Below are 18,133 nucleotides of genomic sequence, written 5' to 3'. Positions count from 1 at the left end.
TGTGTGTGTGTGTGTGTGTGTGTGTGTGTGTGTGTGTGTTTTGGCTTTGAGTGATAAAACACACTAGTTGTATTAATTATATAATACTGTTCACAAGGTCGCATGCTAAGCCGTGGCACCTGTATGGTATAGGTTACAAAATAGCAGGGGTCAAAATAAAACAATTTACTGGTGGTTACCGTAGATACTCCACCAATAAACCAAAAGTCTTCCAATGGCATACATCTGCAGCAGTTCTGCTGTGGTGAAAGGTCAAACAGGTGAATATATCCCGGATTCTCTCTGGTTGTGAAAGTCCTGCTAGCTAGAGGGAGGTCCTACCCCTCCTCTCCTGTCCACAGTGACCACACTGTTTACTCCACATAAACAAGCCGGCTGGCCCCCCAAGCGAATGCCTGCTCCAGTCTACCACTAACAGCCCTGATCAGACCCAGAGCCCCTAACCGCTAGTCCAGGGTCAGATATTATTTAATCCTCCTAATGGTAAGTGTTAAGATGTGGAGTTGGGTAATCRGATCCTGGATCTGTGTCTACCTCAAACCTCAAACCCACTCTAACACCCAGCAGGACATTATCAACCAATTATAACCAACAAAGAGTCACTGTAAGACACAAGTATGCCAGTCCCTGGAACATGCAGCCAGGCACATAGCACATGCTTATAGAGGGAAAGGTCAAAGCATCGTGCCTCCATGTCTCTGTTTAGTACCAGATGTGCTTACTAGGTTATTGTGTTGGTTTGTGGGTCGTTGACTGTCTGTCAGTACAAGACCAGAGAGAGCTGGCCATGCTGTGAGCCTGGTGGAGATGCTGTTGGCTCCAAGCTCCATTTGGGCAGCAATGCATGCTGGTCCGTGCCAAACCCATACAGGAAAGGAGCTCTCAGGCCAAATSCAACCAAAACTAGCGGGAATCCAGACCAGCGACGAGGGATTCTGTTTTACTTCTCCAGCGCTGTATTTACATAATATATCAATGGTCGCCATGGGGTTTATTTGTTATGGTGCCTAAGAGCTGCACTTGTGGTTACTCTGTTTTTGTGACCTTAGTTAGATCTGAATTATTCAAACTGAAAATGTTTTTGTTCTCCAATAAAAAAAAAATCTCTTTTGAAGCCATCTCTAAACAGTAAGCTGGAAAAAGAGAAAAGAGAGCTTTTTTTTCCAGACTCAACTGTTTGTGTTAGTTATAATTTAACATCAGAGCCGGGTCGAGCTTTACATTTCAGCAATTACAGAAACTACATGTGCGCAATGAACAGTCTCTATTGAGTCTGAGGAGAGGGGAAAGGGAGGCAAGGCAGGGGGCTCTCAAATAGAACATAGGATTTTTCAGTCGATGTGTTTGTTTTTACTCATGTTTAAGTGAGGGCTCAAAAGACATATCAAATGTCCCACATAGCTAAGCCAAGGCCATTTTCTCCCCTCTCACTCGCTCTCTAACAGGCTCTCTCCCCTCCCTTCCTCGCTGGCGTCTTTCTCTCTCTCTTCTTCTCTCTCTCTCTCTCTCTCTCTCTCGCCTCTCTCTCTCTCTCTCTCTCTTCTCTCTCTCTCCTCTCTCTCTCTCTCTCTCTCTCCCTCTCACTCTGTCTCTTCTTGCTCTCTCTCACATTCTATCTCTCCGTGGTGACGCCTAGGGCCTAAGCGAAACAGGAAGCCAGCACAAGGCCCAGCATTCACTGTGTCTCAATGACACGCTTCATTACGACAGGCGCATTACATGTCTCTGAGGCGCTGCCGAATCCAGAGTCATGAGGACAGACGCCATCTTGGCCCTTTCATCTCCAACTGCACTTCAAAAGCAGAGCATGTGTTTATTTGTGTCCTCCCAGCCATCACTGACGCCACCCCAAAAACGTTCATATTTGTGACGCGGCCGTCGTCTTCTACCCCTAATGCACCTACCGCCTTCCCCCAATCTCTAGCCCCGCCCAGGGGGCTGAGACTCATATTAACAGGGGTAATCTGTGCCGCTGGTATTGACGTTGTCCACCAGCCAATCAAAATATTTGAAGGAAATGTTTATTTTCTTGAGCAGATCGCACCAGCTGCTTCGAAACCTTTCTGAATAACCCCATTTATGTGTAAGAATTTCCCATTGTGGGGCGAAGCGCGGGACCTCTCAGAGGCTAAGTGCTGATCCGGGCCTTTGGAGAGGAAGTAGAGTAGCTCCGGGGGTGAGAGAGCTTTTACACACCCCAACCCCAGCCAGCCTGGGCCCAGTGTGGGCATAGGTGAACATCCCCCTCCACCTCCTCCCCCTGTTCCTGGCCCCTCTCAAGGTCAGYATCACAACTGCTAATATAGCGGTTAGGATGTTGTTCCTCAGCTCATACTATAGTGTAGTGTTACTGTAGCCCGGCTAGAGACAGGGATATGATCAGGAACTCTCCAGGCCTTAGTTACTGTATGTTCATGTCAAAACTGCAATATAAATATACTGAACAAAAATAGAAACGCAACAGGCAACAATTTCAACGATTTTACTGAGTTACAGTTCATATGAYGAAATCAGTCAATTGAAATAAATTCTCTAGGTCCTGATCCATGGATTTCACATGACTGGGAATACAGATATGCATCTGTTGGTCACAGATACCTTTATAAAAAGGTTTGGGCATGGATCAGAAAACCAGTCAGTATCTGGTYTGACCACCATTTGCTTCATGCAGTGCGACACATCTCCTTCGCATAGAGTTGATCAGGCTGTTGATTGTGGCCTGTGGAATGTTTTCCCACTCCTCTTCAATGGCTGTGGGAAGTTGCTGGATATTGGCGGGAACTGTAACACGCTGTTGTACAAGTCGATCCAGAGCATCCCAAACATGCTCAATGGGTGACATGTCTGGTGAGTATGCAGGCCATGGAAGAGCTGGGACATTTTCAGCTCACAGGAATTGTGTAAATATCCTTGGGACATAAGGCCGTGGATTATCATGCTGAAACATMAAGTGATGGCGGCAGATGAATAGCATGACAATGGGCCTCAGGATCTGATCACGGTATCTCTGTGCATTCAAATTGCCATCGATAAAATGCAGTTGTGTTTGTTGTCTATAGCTTATGCCTGCCCATACCAAAACACCACTGCCACCATAGGGCACTCTGTTTACAACGTTGACATCCCCAAACCGGTCGTCCACACGACGCCATACACGTGGTCTGYTTGGATGTAATYCCAAGTTCTCTAAAACGACGTTGGAGGCAGCTTATGGTAGAGAATTTAACARTCAGTTCTCTGGCAACAGCTCTGGGGGACATTCCTGCAGTCAGCATGACAATTGCACACTCTCTCAAAACTTGAGACATCTGTGGCATTGTGTTGTGTGAAAAAACTGCAAATATTAGAGTGGCAGTGTATATACTGAACAAAAATACAAACACAACATATAAAGTGTTGGTCTCATGTTTCATGAGCTGAAATAAAATATCCCAGAAATTGTCCATACACACAAAAAGCTTGTTTCTCTTACATTTTGTGCACAAATTTGTTTACATCCCTGTTAGTGAGCATTTCTCTTTTGCCAAGATAATCCATCCCCCTGACAAGTGTGGCATATCAAGTAGCTGATTAAACAGCATGATCCTTACACAGGTGCACCTTGTGCTGGGACAATAAAAGGCCACTTTAGAATGTGCAGTTTTGTCACACAACGTCACAMATGTCTCAAGTTTTGAGGGAGCGGCAATTGGCATGCTGACTGCAGGAATGTCCACCAGAGATGTTGCCAGAGAATTATATGTCCATTTCTCTACCATAAGCCGCCTCCAATGTTGTTTTCTCTACCTCCACATCTGGCTTCTTCACTTGCGGGATCGTCTGAGACCAGCCACCCGGACAGCTGATGAAACTGACGAGTATTTTTGTCTGTAATTCTGATTGGCTGAGCCTGGCTCTCCAGTGTGTGTGCCTGGCTCCCAAGTGGMTGGGCCTGCTCAGTCATGTGAAATCGATAGATTAGGACCTAATTTATTTATTTCAATTGACTGATTTCCTTATTTGAACTGTAACTCAGTAAAATCGGTGAAATTGTTGCATGTTGCATTTATATTTTTGTTCATAACCGGAGATACATTATATGACTGCCAACGTCCTACAGTTTCTCTGCTATCAGTATGTCTGAATCTGTAAATGGACTAGTGGTTTTTTGAGAATGTGTGGGCATGTGTGTGTGTGTGTGTGTGTGTGTGTGTGTGTGCATGTGTGTGTGTGTGTACAAGTAAAAGCATGTGTGTTTGAGGTCCACGGTTCATTCTTGCAGTTTGGCTTGTAACAACTGCCCTATCTCAGTCCGAGAGCAAACTAACACTCTTTGCATGTCAAATTGTCAGCTTCCTGCGGTGTGGCCATTGAGTGTGAACCAGGGTCTCATGCGCTGCGCTTGTAAGGATTCTTCTTTCCCTGACAGGCTGACTGGACAGGCCAACAAAGGCCTCACACCTCCTCCTCCCAGCCCACTGAGAAACCAAAATATCTCTGTTAGCTCCATCAACCCCTCAGCCCTGTTTTCCCAAGCCCTCTCTCTAGTCTCACTCCAGTGAGAGCTCCCCTTCTGCCCTCCTCTCTGCTCAGTCAGCACAGGCAGGCCTGTCACAGGTAGACAGCCAAACCACCACACTCAGATAGCTTTGACATGTTGCTGGCTTCTTTTAGGGCATTGAAGAGATCTGCACTCCCCTCACTCGAACACAGTACATGCACAGAACCTACAGAATCATAACCGGAAACAATTCTCTCTAATCCTCTTGCACTTCTACTGTGCATCAGAATTAGAAACACRCATGTAATGAGGTCGTTGTCATACCTGCCCAGACTACAGTAGTGTCAGGCTAGTGTCATGTCTAAATTCTCCTTAATTAACACATACTATCTATGTCCATTGCAGCCCTGTGGTCTGACCAGATTGACCCACCAACTCTGAAGACATGCAAGGTGGAGGACGACCTCAGATGGTCAAGTAAGAGAGATATTATATCTACTCTACCTGGGGCCCCTATCCCAAACTGCTCTACGTCGCCTTACTTCTCACTTGTGCTTTCTCTCTATTGTTGTCGCTCGGGATTTTTTTCTTTCTCTTTCTTTCGGCCTCTCATTCACACACACTCGCACAGCAGTAGGAAGTGAACAAGTATCCTGCTCTGCTTATATGACCCTGGTTTTAGGTGCATTTCAGCGTGAGTCATATCTGTGTTTGTGTGTGCAGGCCTATATGGGAAAGATGTTTGCTTGTGTTGTTTGTTTGTCTCTGAGGCTTAATCATAACATGCAAGGCCCAATCACTGAGCAGTACGAGAGGCGTGGTGAGCAATAAGAGATGGCCATAATTACTAGTCTGAGAAAACAGGCATGAAATGTACAGAGAGGGGATGATTGAGGAGACTTGGACTACATACACAACATCACCCTAGCCAATTCACACTATCCAACATCTTCAAGAGTAGCTGAGAACAACAATTAAGACACTCTGCTTCATATCAATAGTCAGTCAATCATGTCTTTGACAAGGTGGAATTAATATAGAGATAGTGGAAGAGCTGGGACTAAGGATATGCAATGGGCGTTCCACTCGTTGTGACATTTTGGGGAATGCGTTTTGGTTTGCCTTCAGAGCTCTGGATCCCAGAACATTCCAAAACACCCCCTTCCTCCCTCCCTCCCTGGTGTTTTGGCACTCTTCTTCTCCTGCCCCACAGCCACTCAGCCACCCACCCGTTCTCTTCCCAGAAACCACCGAAGCACACTGCACCAGACCTGCTGAGTCATCTGCTTACACACCATTCAATTTTACTCCTCGATGATCCTCATACTAAGCCCCTTCTGTATGACTCATCAATTAGGCTTTTTGGAAATTCATGGTTTTCAAAAGGTTTGATAAGGGAAAGCCCCCGTTGTAAAACAGACTTTAGATGTGACTGTCAGTGATTTCCAAACACAATGCAGCAGTTTCATCATTTTTCAATGACTACAAGATGGAATGTATGCAGAGATGGAATGCATAGATTGACATATTTACTTTTGACACTACGCGAGCGAGACATTCCCTTGACAGATATTCACTTCAGAACAAAATACTCACTAGGGTGTGAAAAGTGGAATTTGTGTTTGATGGGGACTAACGGTAGTGGGGAGAAGTCCTAATGTCTAATCATGAAATTCATATCCAGTTCCAGAGAGACAGAGATTATTAAACTATTACGATCAACAATAATATCGAAGAGTGCACATGCCACCTGGCCAGAACTCATTGGCCAGCAGCATACCACCCTGCATTCCACTGCTGGCTTGCTTCTGAAGCTAAGCAGGTTTGGTCCTGGATGGGAGACCAGATGCTGCTGGAAGTGGTGTTGGAGGGCCAATAGGAGGCACCCTTTCCTCTGGTCTAAAAAAATGCCCCAGGGTGGTGATTGGGGACATTGCCCTGTGTAGGGTGCTGTCTTTCAGATGGGATGTTAAATGGGTGTCCTAACTCTCTGTGGTCACTAAAGATCCCATGGCACTTATTGTAAGAGTAGGGGAGGTAACCCTGGCTAAATTTCCAATCTGACCATCATGGTCACCTAATCATTCCCAGCTTACAATTGGCTCACTCCTCTCCGCTGTAACTATTCCCCAGGTTGTTGCTGTAAATGAGAATGTGTTCTCAGTCAATTTACCTGGTAAATTAATAATAAGTCATAGTAGGAAACAACAGTTGATTTAGTTAACAAACTCATAAATCACATCTGGTTCATTGATGCATTAGGAAAATCTTGGTGTTTTATCATCACAAACTCCCTAATGCCTCAATCGTGTTGCTAGTGATAGGTAGAGCCATGCAAAACCTGCTGGGCTCACATGCTACAGTGGCTGCAATGGAGAGGGCTTTGGTGTTGTTGACCGTGTTGTTCTAGTTCAGAAGAGCCACGGTAAGAGGTGAAGGCTATTTGCATCAGATGCGAAGCTCCAACCCCAAGGCCTAAGCGCTTAAACAAACATCTAAGGATCATTTGTGTTCATTTGTGTCTCCTATTCTTTGGCTTGTGGACCAACATTATTTCCCTGGCAATGTATTTCTTGGCCAAACTTTGACTATTCTTGCGGCGTTTGGTCAAGATCTCACTCGGCATTCGTAACAACTTTTCATTCTCACAACTCATCACCAAAAAATCTAATCTACTCTGAAATCAGTGATGGTCTGGGAAGCATGGGACAGTCACTCCTCTCTGGCTGCGGTCTGAGGGAAGGAGATGAAAGGCGAAGAGATCTCTCTCTCCATCTCTCTCTCTCTGGGCCAGCCTGGTCTGAGATTTTCTCCCTTTCCCACCCCTCCACTTATTTGCCTGAGACACCATTCCCTGGGCGCTGCTCGTCACAGTTTGCATTCAGCCTGAGTAAACATTTCACAGGTGAGGGCCTGGATTTGCATCCCTCACCCCCCCCACCCTCCACATACACACACCTCGCTGGCGACCTCAGTTTGCCCTTATGTTAACAACCAAAATCAGTTTCTCCCGTAAGCAAATGAGGCAAACCTCCCTCCYTATCTGGGTTACACGCTTGACTGTGGACTAGTGGACCTCAGAGAGCAAGCGAGAGAGACAGAGAGAAAGAGATTTACCCCGCTCCTGCGGTGTTGCAGAACTCAATATGGGAACGCGCACACAAGCAAGGGAGCGAGGGAAAGAGAGGAGAGTGAAGGAAAAAAAGGAGCGCTCTAGAACAATGTGTTCTCTATTTAAAAAAAATGGATTCCCAGCCGCCACCCCTTTTAGAGTGGGAACATCACAGACGGCGGGCCGCACCAACTAGCCCTCTGGGGTCCATCCCCTCTCCTGTCCCTGCAATTTAGTCAACACGTTTCAGCTGAGCCTAATGGAGATCATGTGTTGGGTGGGCCGCTGCTACCAGCTAGGCCGCATCAGGACCAAAGATCCAACACTCCTCCTCCCTTGTACCCACAGCCCCGCTGTTACCACAGCCCCGCTGTTACCACAGCCCCGGAGCCCCGGAGCCCCGGAGCCGCAGAGCCGCAGAGCCGCAGAGCCTCAACCTATAATTAGCTGGCAGAGAGATGAGGAGGGGCTGTGTGTGGATCAGGGTAGCTAACAGAAGATTGCAAAACTGTGGTTCTGTGTGTGAGTAGAGAGTTGCTGATCTACCCATATCCTCTAGAGGGAGCAGCTGAGCTGCTGAGAGGTGAACAGTGGTGGTGACTGGCTGGTCCACCGCCAAGGTTGTGACGGGACACAACCCCATTAAGGTGTTGTGATAAGTGTCCAGTTGAGTTTCCCCTGACAAAATACAGGAGCCTCTCCCCGCCGCAATTTAGTCAACACGTTTCCACTGGCGACAATTAAATAGAGATCATGTGTGGGGTGGGCCAAAGCCGCCAGAGCCATCAAGTCCCCGTGCCACAGATACAGGCTCCACCCTGAAGCCTATATTTATCAGGGAGACAGAGACGGAGAGAGACGGACGGAGAGAGACGGAGAGAGAGAGACGGAGAGAGAGAGACGGAGAGAGAGAGACGGAGAGAGAGAGACGGAGAGAGATGGAGAGAGAGAGAGAGAGACGGAGAGAGAGAGCGAGAAAGGAAGAGAGAGAAAGGGAGCTTTTTGGGAGTCCGGTAGGAATTAGTGGGCCGACTCCACTTATACTGAATCAACAGCAGCTGAAGGTTTGGATTTTCTTTGCGTGAAATCAGATACGGGGCCCGACTCTGGTGCCTGGTAGACTCTGGAAAAAGAAACAACACCCCCAACCCTCCTCACTAACCCCCCTTCATCCGAAAAGGAAGACATTTTCAACTGCAGAAAATAAATGTGTTCTTGAGAAAAGAAAGCAGGAGCCGTGGAAATTGCAAAGGAACATATTTTTTTGTTGCTGAAAATGGACCCAATTCTCCAGACGTAGGGGAAAGACATTTCAACAAGACTATGGCACGCAAGTTCAGCATCTTCCCCCCTCGGGGCTGTGGCGTGCAAGCGCTTGCTGTTTCACAAATACAGCCTGTCTTTTCTCTGCCATCCAAATCCACATTTTATACTAGAGTCATGTGGGAACACTGAGCCCATCAAAACCGAATCCAGTGGAATCAGACAAACAAATGAGTAGGTTCTGACAGGGGTGTGTGTGTGTGTGTGTGTGTGTGTGTGTGTGTGTGTGTGTGTGTGTGTGTGTGTGAGTGTGGGTGTGTGCTGTGTGTGTGTGTGTGTGTGTGTGTGTGTGTGTGTGTGTGTGTGTGTGTGTGTGTGTGTGTGTGTGTGTGTGTGTGTGTGTGTGTGTGTGGCAGGTGCAAGAAACCACGTCACACCTGTTGGCATTCACAATGATTAGGTCTGAGCTCTCCCAAGCCACAGCAAAGGACAAGGAAGTCAATCATACCTGRATGCCCACCTTACCCAATAACTAACTATTCATCAGTACACATATGCCATTCTTTCCTATGTACTAGAAAATCACCCATGCTACAGGCCACAAAAAGATCTGCTGACAAGGTCAGCATCCAGCCCATTACCCTATGTACATCTAGATTAAAACATACACCGATTCTACAATACATTAGGAACACCMTTTGTGTTGAGGCTGCCCTCAGAACAGCCTCAATTCGTCGGGGCATGGACTCTACAAGGTGTTGAAAGCGTTCCACAGGGATGCTGGCCCATGTTGTCTCCAATGCTTCCCACAGTTGTGTCAAGTTGGCTGGATGTCCTTTGGGTGGTGGACCATTCTTGATACACATGGGAAACTGTTGAGCGTAAAAAACCCAGCAGCGTTGCAGTTCTCGACACACTTAAACTGGTGCTTCAATCTTTTGTCTTGCCCATTCACCCTCTGAATGACACACACACAATCCATGTCTCAATTGCCTCAAGACTTAAAAGTCSTTATTTAACCTGTCTCKTCCTCTTCATCTACACTGATTGAAGTGGATTTAACAAGTGACATCAATAAGGGATCATGGATTCACCTGGTCAGTCTATGTCATGGAAATAGCAGGTGTTCTTAATGTTTTATACACCCACTGTATACAGTATTCAATACACTGTGGGCAACAGCATATAGGGAAGGAARGGGGTGATTTACATAGCAGTAGGATAGCAAGAGGGGGAGACTTACCAATGATGACACAGGTGAGCATGGGAAGGGTATTGGCAAAACCAAAATCCATAACAAAGTCTAAATAACAATGCCATAATAAAAGTCTCAGATATAGGCCTATATTTCTTATTCCAAAAACCATGGCTACAGTAGCAAGAAAACCGTGAGACATGACCTAAGAGATGAGTGACAGTTGTCAGGTGTTCTATGGCTCCCGTTGGCCTACTTTCTCAGAGGTGATTGACTGCCGCACCCTGAGCAAACCTTCATTCCTGATTGCCTGCCAAAAAGAAGTGAAACTGATCGAGTAGAGAGTTAAGGTTTAATGTCACGTGTACAAGTACAGTAAAATGCCTTTCTTGCTAACTCAATGTAGTATTAAAAATAACCTGAAGTAGAACAGAAACCACACAATAAATACAAATTGAAGAACAGGGGAAAGTAAGAAGCTATATACAGGATAAACAGATTAGTAGCAGCGTAAACGAAGGTTGTATGTGACTGTGTGTGTGTGTGTGTGTGTGTGTGTGTGTGTGTGTCGAGTCAGTATAAATGTGTGTGTTGGAGTGTCAGTGTGCGTGAGTGGGTCGAGTCCTGAGAGTGTGCATAGAGACAGTCAAAAAAACAACTAAAATACAAGGGTAGTCCGTTTAACAGAGATATTAAACGTCAGTTTATTGGTTTACAGAAGCCTACATCACACGGAATGAAGAAGAAAAATCACTGTTGTCAATATTGGTAATTGTAAGTGGAGCCTTTATGGGTTCTCTACCTGACTGATCCAACAGGTAGGCTAGCTGAAGGCCTAGGTGCATACATTCAGTGCATGGTGTGTGTATCTGTCCCTGTATGTACCTATCAAACCCAGATACTACAGTACAGTAGGTGGCAGCATGCTGTAGCCAAAACAGCCAGTTACCAGATCAATGAGAAGCCTGAGAGAGAGACACACACACCACACACACACGAACYAACTGGCTGACCCTGTATATAGTATGCTTACTTACTTTCTCGTGTTCTTATTTGTATTTCTTGTGTGTTTTTGTTCTCTTGTTATTTTTAGTATTACATTCTTATTGATTACTGCATTGTTGGGGTCAGAGCTGGCAAGAAAGGCATTTCACTGTACATGACATTAAAACTTGAAACACACACATTTTGAAAGAACTGCCAAATCAGCCTAACTCTGTAGTCATGCATGTTTTGTTGGGGGGGCGGTATGGTGTTGTGTTTAAGGAAATGTGCTGGTGACAGGAGCTGCCCCAAATCCCAGCGAGAAAAACTGCAGAGTCAAACCCTTGAGCAAGATCAGTTGAATAAATCAGGGAATGTTTGGCTGTGAAATTTAAGTCAAAACAGCTGGCTTTTGTGTGCTGTGTTACCTATGTGACTACACTTCAGGATAGTTTAGCACTGACAAGAATGTGACATTGATACGGCTTGCATTACTTTTACAAAATACACAAATACATAGAACTCTCTCCCTCTCCCTCCCTCTGTTTGTCTGAATGTGATGGTTACCTCTTTAGTTTCCTGTTCTCTCTCATCAGTTTGATGTACGGTATGTAGAGTTACACAACAGCACACGCTGCACAACAAGCTGTCAGTGTTTACTCAAAGCACCACTCTGCTCTGACAATACCTCTTTTCATTCCTCCAAACAACAGAGAACGCTGTTCCTGTACATTACTCTAGTTCAGCTGGTAGGGTTCTGTAGGAGGGCTATGTTAAGGCTGAGAGGGAGGACACTCATAACTTCATCTGGTTCCCAGAGCTGTGTGATGATGTGCTGTCACAGCTTGATGTCTCAGTTTATTACTTGTCACTGGTGTTTGCAGGGTTGTAGACTGGAGGCCCCACACTGTCAGTTGGGGATGTGGTACTTTACTACAGCTTCCTGTCAAAGGAAGGAACTCTGACTCTCCCTATCTCACTTTGACTCTGAAAAATTTCCATGAGTTGGATCTACGTGCGCCAGGAGTTTCTAAACCAAATCTGTTGTTTCTCTCTCCRTCGCTCAGGTCCCACCGCTGACCTCTTCCCCCAGAGGACCACCTTCCCTTCTCTGTCCCCGCTGACCGACCCCCGTTTCTCAGACCCACGTATGCACTACCCAGGGGCCTTCACCTACTCAGCCAACCCCTCCAGCACGGGCATCGGAGGCCTCAGTGTGACGGGCATGTCCGCCTCCTCCCGCTACCACACCTACCTGCCCCCACCCTACCCTGGAAACCAGAACCAGGGCAGCCACTTCCAGTCCAACTCCTCCCCCTACCACCTGTACTATGGCACCGGGTCCGGCTCCTACCAGTTCTCCATGGTGGGCCCGGCCGGGACCGGGGGTGAGCGTTCCCCCACCCGCCTGCTGCCTTGCTCTGGAATCTCAGCCTCTGGAGGAGGCAACAGCCTGATGAACCAGGGCCTGAACAACCAGAGCGAGGGGGTGGAGGCAGACGGCAGCCACAGCAACTCCCCTACGGCCATGAGCGGCTCTGGACGCATGGACGAGTCTGTCTGGAGGCCTTATTGACTGTCAGACAGCTAGAGGAAATGCAGGAGAGAAAGAGCAAAAGTAAAGAAGATGAACGAACAAAAAAAGATGAATCCTCCCCCCAAAATAAATGCTGCATGTTTGTATTTTATTTCTCGCGCACTCGCTTCGTACCCTTTCCCTAGTTGACCAAAGACATTCACTATCTGTCAGGATGCCATGGCCAGAGATTGCCTTTATGCAAGCCATGGGTATATCCTGCACTGTGACAGGGACTACTCTCTGAGGCTCTGAAACCATACAAATCTCATGCTTTTCAATTGATGAGTAAGAAATGCTAAATAACTGTAAATAGATGTTATGGTGTTACAACAAAAAGCCATAGTAATATATCAGGATCTTTTGAAAAACAGGTACATGCATACTAAAGACTATGAATGGCAAAACCTTCATAGCCATTCACTCTATGCAGCTAATGAACTGAAAAAATGCTAGTGCTATTGTGGTTAACTAGCCAACACGACCAAAATGATKATTTTCCCACAGATGACAGTACCTTTCTTGACATTACAAGCTAAGCATCCAGACCAGTGACTGTACTGCCTCAGCGGCCTTTCACTGTCAGGTGATAACAGAGATCAAATATGATGTTTGCTTCACGAGTGTCTCAGAACCTGCCCTAGATGGCTTGTGGCTGTATCGCTAATGTAACATAACTTTTATTTGGTGTGAGGTTTGGAGATTCACCCTTCAGTCCATGAAACATCCTTAAAAACAATACATGGTCTCAAAGTAATTCTGCATTGCTTGACAATTTAATGTACTATTTGTACTGATGTCTGAGTGAAGCTCCCCTGTAAAGTTGTTAATGTATTGATCATCTATGCAGTAGAATAGCTGATATTTTGAAGACTGTACAGGACATTAGCAGATTTGTTTTTTTAAAGCAGGATTTTTATGGATTCCTTTTGTTTTAGTTTGTTGGACTGTTTTCTTTATTTTTACTTATGATATATACACTGAGTGTACAAAACATTAAGAACACCTGCTCTTTCCATGACAGACTGACCCGCTGAATCCAGGTGAAAGCTGTGATCCCTTATTGATGTCACTTGTTAAATCCACTTCAATCAGTGTAGATGAAGGGGAGGAGACAGGTTAAAGAAGGATTTTTAAGCCTTGCGACAATTGAGACATGGATTGTGTATGTGTGCCATTCAGAGGGTGAATGGGCAAGACAAAATATTAAAGTGCCTTTGAATGGGGTATGGTAGTAGGCTCATCGGTTTGTGTCAAGAGCTGCAACATTGCTGGGGTTTTCACGCTCAACAGTTTCCCATGTTTATCAAGAATGGTCCACCACCCAAAGGACATCCAGCCAACTTCACAAAACTGTGGGAAGCATTGGCGCCAACATGGGCCAGAATCCCTGTGGAACGCTTTCAACACCTTGTAGAGTCCATGCCCCGACGAATTGAGACTGTTCTGAGGGCCAAAGGGGAGGGGGGGGGGGTGCAACTCAATATTAGGAAGGTGTTGTTAATGTTTTGTACACTCAATGTTGGTTTTTTTCATTCTGTATGCAAACTGTTTTAGTATAGTATGTTTGAACTGGATAACACAGTTTACTTTTTTATATTTATTTGAGCCAAATTTAAGGAAATGTTCACTTATGCCCAAAATCATTTAGCATTCTCTCCAACTTCTCTTTTTATATAACTATTTTGTTCATTTGTTGTTTAATATAAAAATTTGAATCTGTGTAATATATTGCTCCTAAATTATGAAAAAATACACTTCTATTGTTATTATTTTGTATTCCAATGTAGCGTAGATGCACTAAAAACTTTCATGATATTCCACCATTAGAACCACAGATCTCAGCATTCATTTCACCAATCACATTACTTATAAAGATTAAAGATCCCCCCCAGCCTCCTTGAGGTCCCAAAGTCATCGGGAAGAAAAAAAATGTGCACTGTTCTAAACATTCAATTATCATAATAAACTTTTATGTACACAGATTCTCCTTTCAGAGAGAGAAAAAAATGGTTAAATACCTAAGGCACACAGTTGTCAATCCAACCCACAATATGTGGCTATGCAGATCTTGTTTCTTTGTATATCAGACAAAGATACTAACCTGTACGAAGAACGCCTGAAACCCCAGACTTTAACTGGCTTCATCTCAAACCATATTGGCATGTCTGAATAAACTGACTCACAAAACATTGGAGACGAAGTGAGCTCATTTTCAAATGCACATACACATGCCGCTCATATGAGAACAAGCCTCTGATATCCTTACTAGAACCACAGTAGATTGAGCAGTGACAGAGGTAAAGGTACAGGTCTGCACATTCTCACAGTCTACAGGGCCTTTCCCATGCTGTCACAGCCATGATCCCTGTACCCCAGCGGGACACCTAGAATAGGGATGAAGATAGGAGAGGGAAGGGAGGTCAAAGTGGGATGCTCTTACCAACAACATGGGCAATCCTAACAAAAAAACAAYCCCCTTTCTTCTTCATGAGRTGTGAGTCCTTTGAAGCCTTTATGAATGGGATTTCTCTCCATCCTATTGTAATTTACTGATCATTAGTGCCAGCAGCTCAGGGCTCTGCCCAGGATTAAGATGTTGTCAGGACAGAGCATCTTTGTATGAGCTGTATTAAAGCCACTTAATTAAGTCATGGTGTCAGGTGTCTCATGTTACAAACTGGCAGAGGTTTTTTGGTGAAAAGGAGGAGGATGAGACTTGTTGGGGCTTCTTGGGAGCCCATGTTCTACCATTTAGGGATGGTTAATCGCATACAGTATCTACTTCCCTATGCCTTATTCTTGTTCAAGACCATCAATAATATCAATATTCATTCCTATCTCCTGGTGAGTGGAGGGAAAACATTGCATGTCCTAGACTGTGTTCCTACTCATTCCCTTTGGGTTTGAAGGCCTAACTTTAGATTGGGCAAAATTCATGCAGCTATGAGAAACCAAAGATGTACCTGATATCATGTGGTTATATCAAAACCAAAGAAATGCCTGTAATATTGTTCCATTGCAAGTTTGGATGTGTTGTTTTACACAAATTGTTTGTGGTAACTTTTGTAAAGCCTTGGTTGGTTTCCAAGATCTGTAGACAAAATGTKCACAACTCTTATGAAAGAGGTTGTGTGTATATCATATGACATTTGCAAAACAGGGAGGCCAAATGATACAATTTAATTGTATTTTATTTTCTGTTGGATCTTTTGATGTTTATTTTAAAGAAGCTCCTCTTCATTTTGTTATACCATAATGTTAATTCATTTTGCTCTCTTTCCTTTTTCTTAATGCTCAAAGCATGTATGTCTGAAGCTGATATGTTAATTTAATTTTCATCCATGTAATATCCTTAAAGACTGTATTAAGTGCTTGTAAAGTGTGCGGATAATGTAGTTTTTAACAATTTTCATTAAAAAAAAKCATCAATTTCAGCTTTTTCTCATGATCGTTGTTTTTATTCTAATTATAATATGACAAAATGATACATGTATTTCAGTTARCCCTAATGAGGAGAATAGCTATGTCAACACAAGTTATAACACAATAGCACAATAGAACCATTGAGTAAAACTGGAGGGGTCTCAAACATTTACGACCAAATTCTTCAACATGATTAGCTTCATTGCAAAGACATTCCACTGGATAATACTTCTTCAATTCTGACATTCAATATTGAAAAGTCTGGATTGTAAATACCTCTATGGTTAGCAAAGGGAAGGTGTTGAAAGTGAACACGGTAACACGTAGGCAAAGGTTATAATTCAACCCCTAGAAATACAAACAGGATCAACGGGTACAGTATAATGGGTACAAAGCGGGAAAACATCTGAAAGTTGAATCAAACTCAATGCATTCTAATTCATTACTTTCTGGCAAATTCTGTTCTCATCCAATGCCCTCTTAGGCTTTGACCCAGAAATACAAATGATACCGTGTTCCTCAAAACCCTTCTCTCTGTGTTGTCATCTCATCATCTCAATGGTGGTGCATTACCCAAGCCTTCACTCTTAATTATCCCCCAGCCTACCATCAGTACGCCTCTCACTGGCAAATTACCCACACTCCTCAGTGCCTCACAAACGCCACAGCTGTCAACACGGCAGTACCCAGGGCGTAAATAAAGCACGTCCCAGGAATCTGACACCACCCTGGCAATCTCAGCACAGTGCACCTTGGCAAGTTGTCACTTGTTAAAAAACAAAAGAGTCAAAGTTAGGAATGTCGGCGTTCTTTTCCACTGTAAGGTTGGGTGTTAATTTATGCAGTGCTGATGGCATCTATTTGGCCCATTTGATGTCTGCCCACAGGATTAAACACACTCTCTCGTAGGGTGGTCTGATATCAGTTCTGTGGTTAACCTGAAATACAATGCCCACAATCCCTAACTCTTAAACTAGTTCTACCTTTTGAGATGCCATGAAAAGGTCCGCTGCTTCCTTCACTCCCTTGTTTCTTTCTCCCTCCCTGGTATGCTGCTTTCTCTCTCTTCCTTTTTACCTTTAAACTCTGTCTTCTCCTCCCAAGCTACTCTTTTCTCTCAGGCCTTCTGTGGGCAACAAAGTCTCAGGTTGCGCACACACAGGCTCCAGACACCACTGCATTCAATTAAAACAAAAACCCCCCCCCCCCCCCCCCCCCCACACACACACACACACACAGAGAATCCCCACTGACAGATCTCACACCGGTAAGATTCTCACACAGAAAGAGTGACACTCCACCTCACAGTGTATGACAGATCTGTGCTGTCTTAAACACTCCCATCYACTTCCTTTAGTCTCATCACAGAGCCAGTGCCCCTCCACGCCGCTCCCCCACGGCTCAGGAAATACAAAGAGAAGATGGTAAGCTTTCAATTAGCTAGAGCTCTGGGGAATTTTACAGCTGTTTTCACACACTCTGTGAGCATGTGCTTCACATGTGAGGGCCAGAAGAACTCCCATCTGGCTTTGGCTTTGTCATAGACATACGACGAGAAGAGTTCAGTGTTTTTAATGTTCCCTCTGTTCCCTCGTTGTTGCCCTCTTCCTAAAACTGTAGCTCTCCATGAAGACGGGAAACACACTCAAAGTTGAATGGATGTGATAGAAGTCAGACGGCTTGATGAATGGTCTTACAGTATGAGGAGATTGGGAGATTTATTCTTCAGTGAGCAATKCCACAGATACATGGCAATCAAACATACTGGTACATAAACACCAAAATGCATGTGAGCAAACACACAACTCATCAGCTASATGACAGTAATACAACATAAAACTTTGGATTACGGTATGTAACTCCGGTTCTCTGAAGGAGACATCTCACCATTGGACACGCCCTCTTTTGCMGGTCAGCCTTATRCAATCACGCCTAACAGGCCAATCAGGCCCTGCATGTCTATATAACACCCTGCACTGCTCTAGTTTKCTCATTCTAAGAACTACCTCTTACACGAGTTGTGCAAGAGGGGCAYTCTTGTGAGATGTCTCCCMCATCTCCTTCACAGAACCGGGGTTAAATACCGTAACCCAAAGT

General features: G+C 44.8%; 1 protein-coding gene across 4 annotated transcripts in view; it reads left to right on the top strand.

Annotated features, from left to right (window-relative positions):
- runx3 (RUNX family transcription factor 3) overlaps window positions 1–16,047 on the top strand; it is an 81,500-nt gene extending 65,453 nt beyond the window's left edge. For 2 of the 4 annotated variants that reach the window (XM_023986463.2, XM_023986465.2), the window contains exons 7-8: window positions 4,886–4,957; window positions 12,102–16,047. In XM_023986463.2, the coding sequence (XP_023842231.1) occupies window positions 4,886–4,957; window positions 12,102–12,610 (581 nt within the window). In that variant the 3' untranslated portion in view covers window positions 12,611–16,047. The remainder of the gene's footprint in view (window positions 1–4,885; window positions 4,958–12,101) is intronic. The other 2 variants (XM_023986467.3, XM_070443341.1) reach the window with 1 other exon arrangement.
- Window positions 16,048–18,133: the final 2,086 nt, after the last annotated feature.

The sequence above is a fragment of the Salvelinus sp. IW2-2015 genome, linkage group LG4q.2 (genome assembly GCF_002910315.2).
Source record: "Salvelinus sp. IW2-2015 linkage group LG4q.2, ASM291031v2, whole genome shotgun sequence".
In the NCBI taxonomy this organism is placed as follows: domain Eukaryota; kingdom Metazoa; phylum Chordata; class Actinopteri; order Salmoniformes; family Salmonidae; genus Salvelinus; species Salvelinus sp. IW2-2015.
Note: the sequence above shows the minus strand (reverse complement) of the source record. Positions and strands in the feature narration are given on the sequence as shown.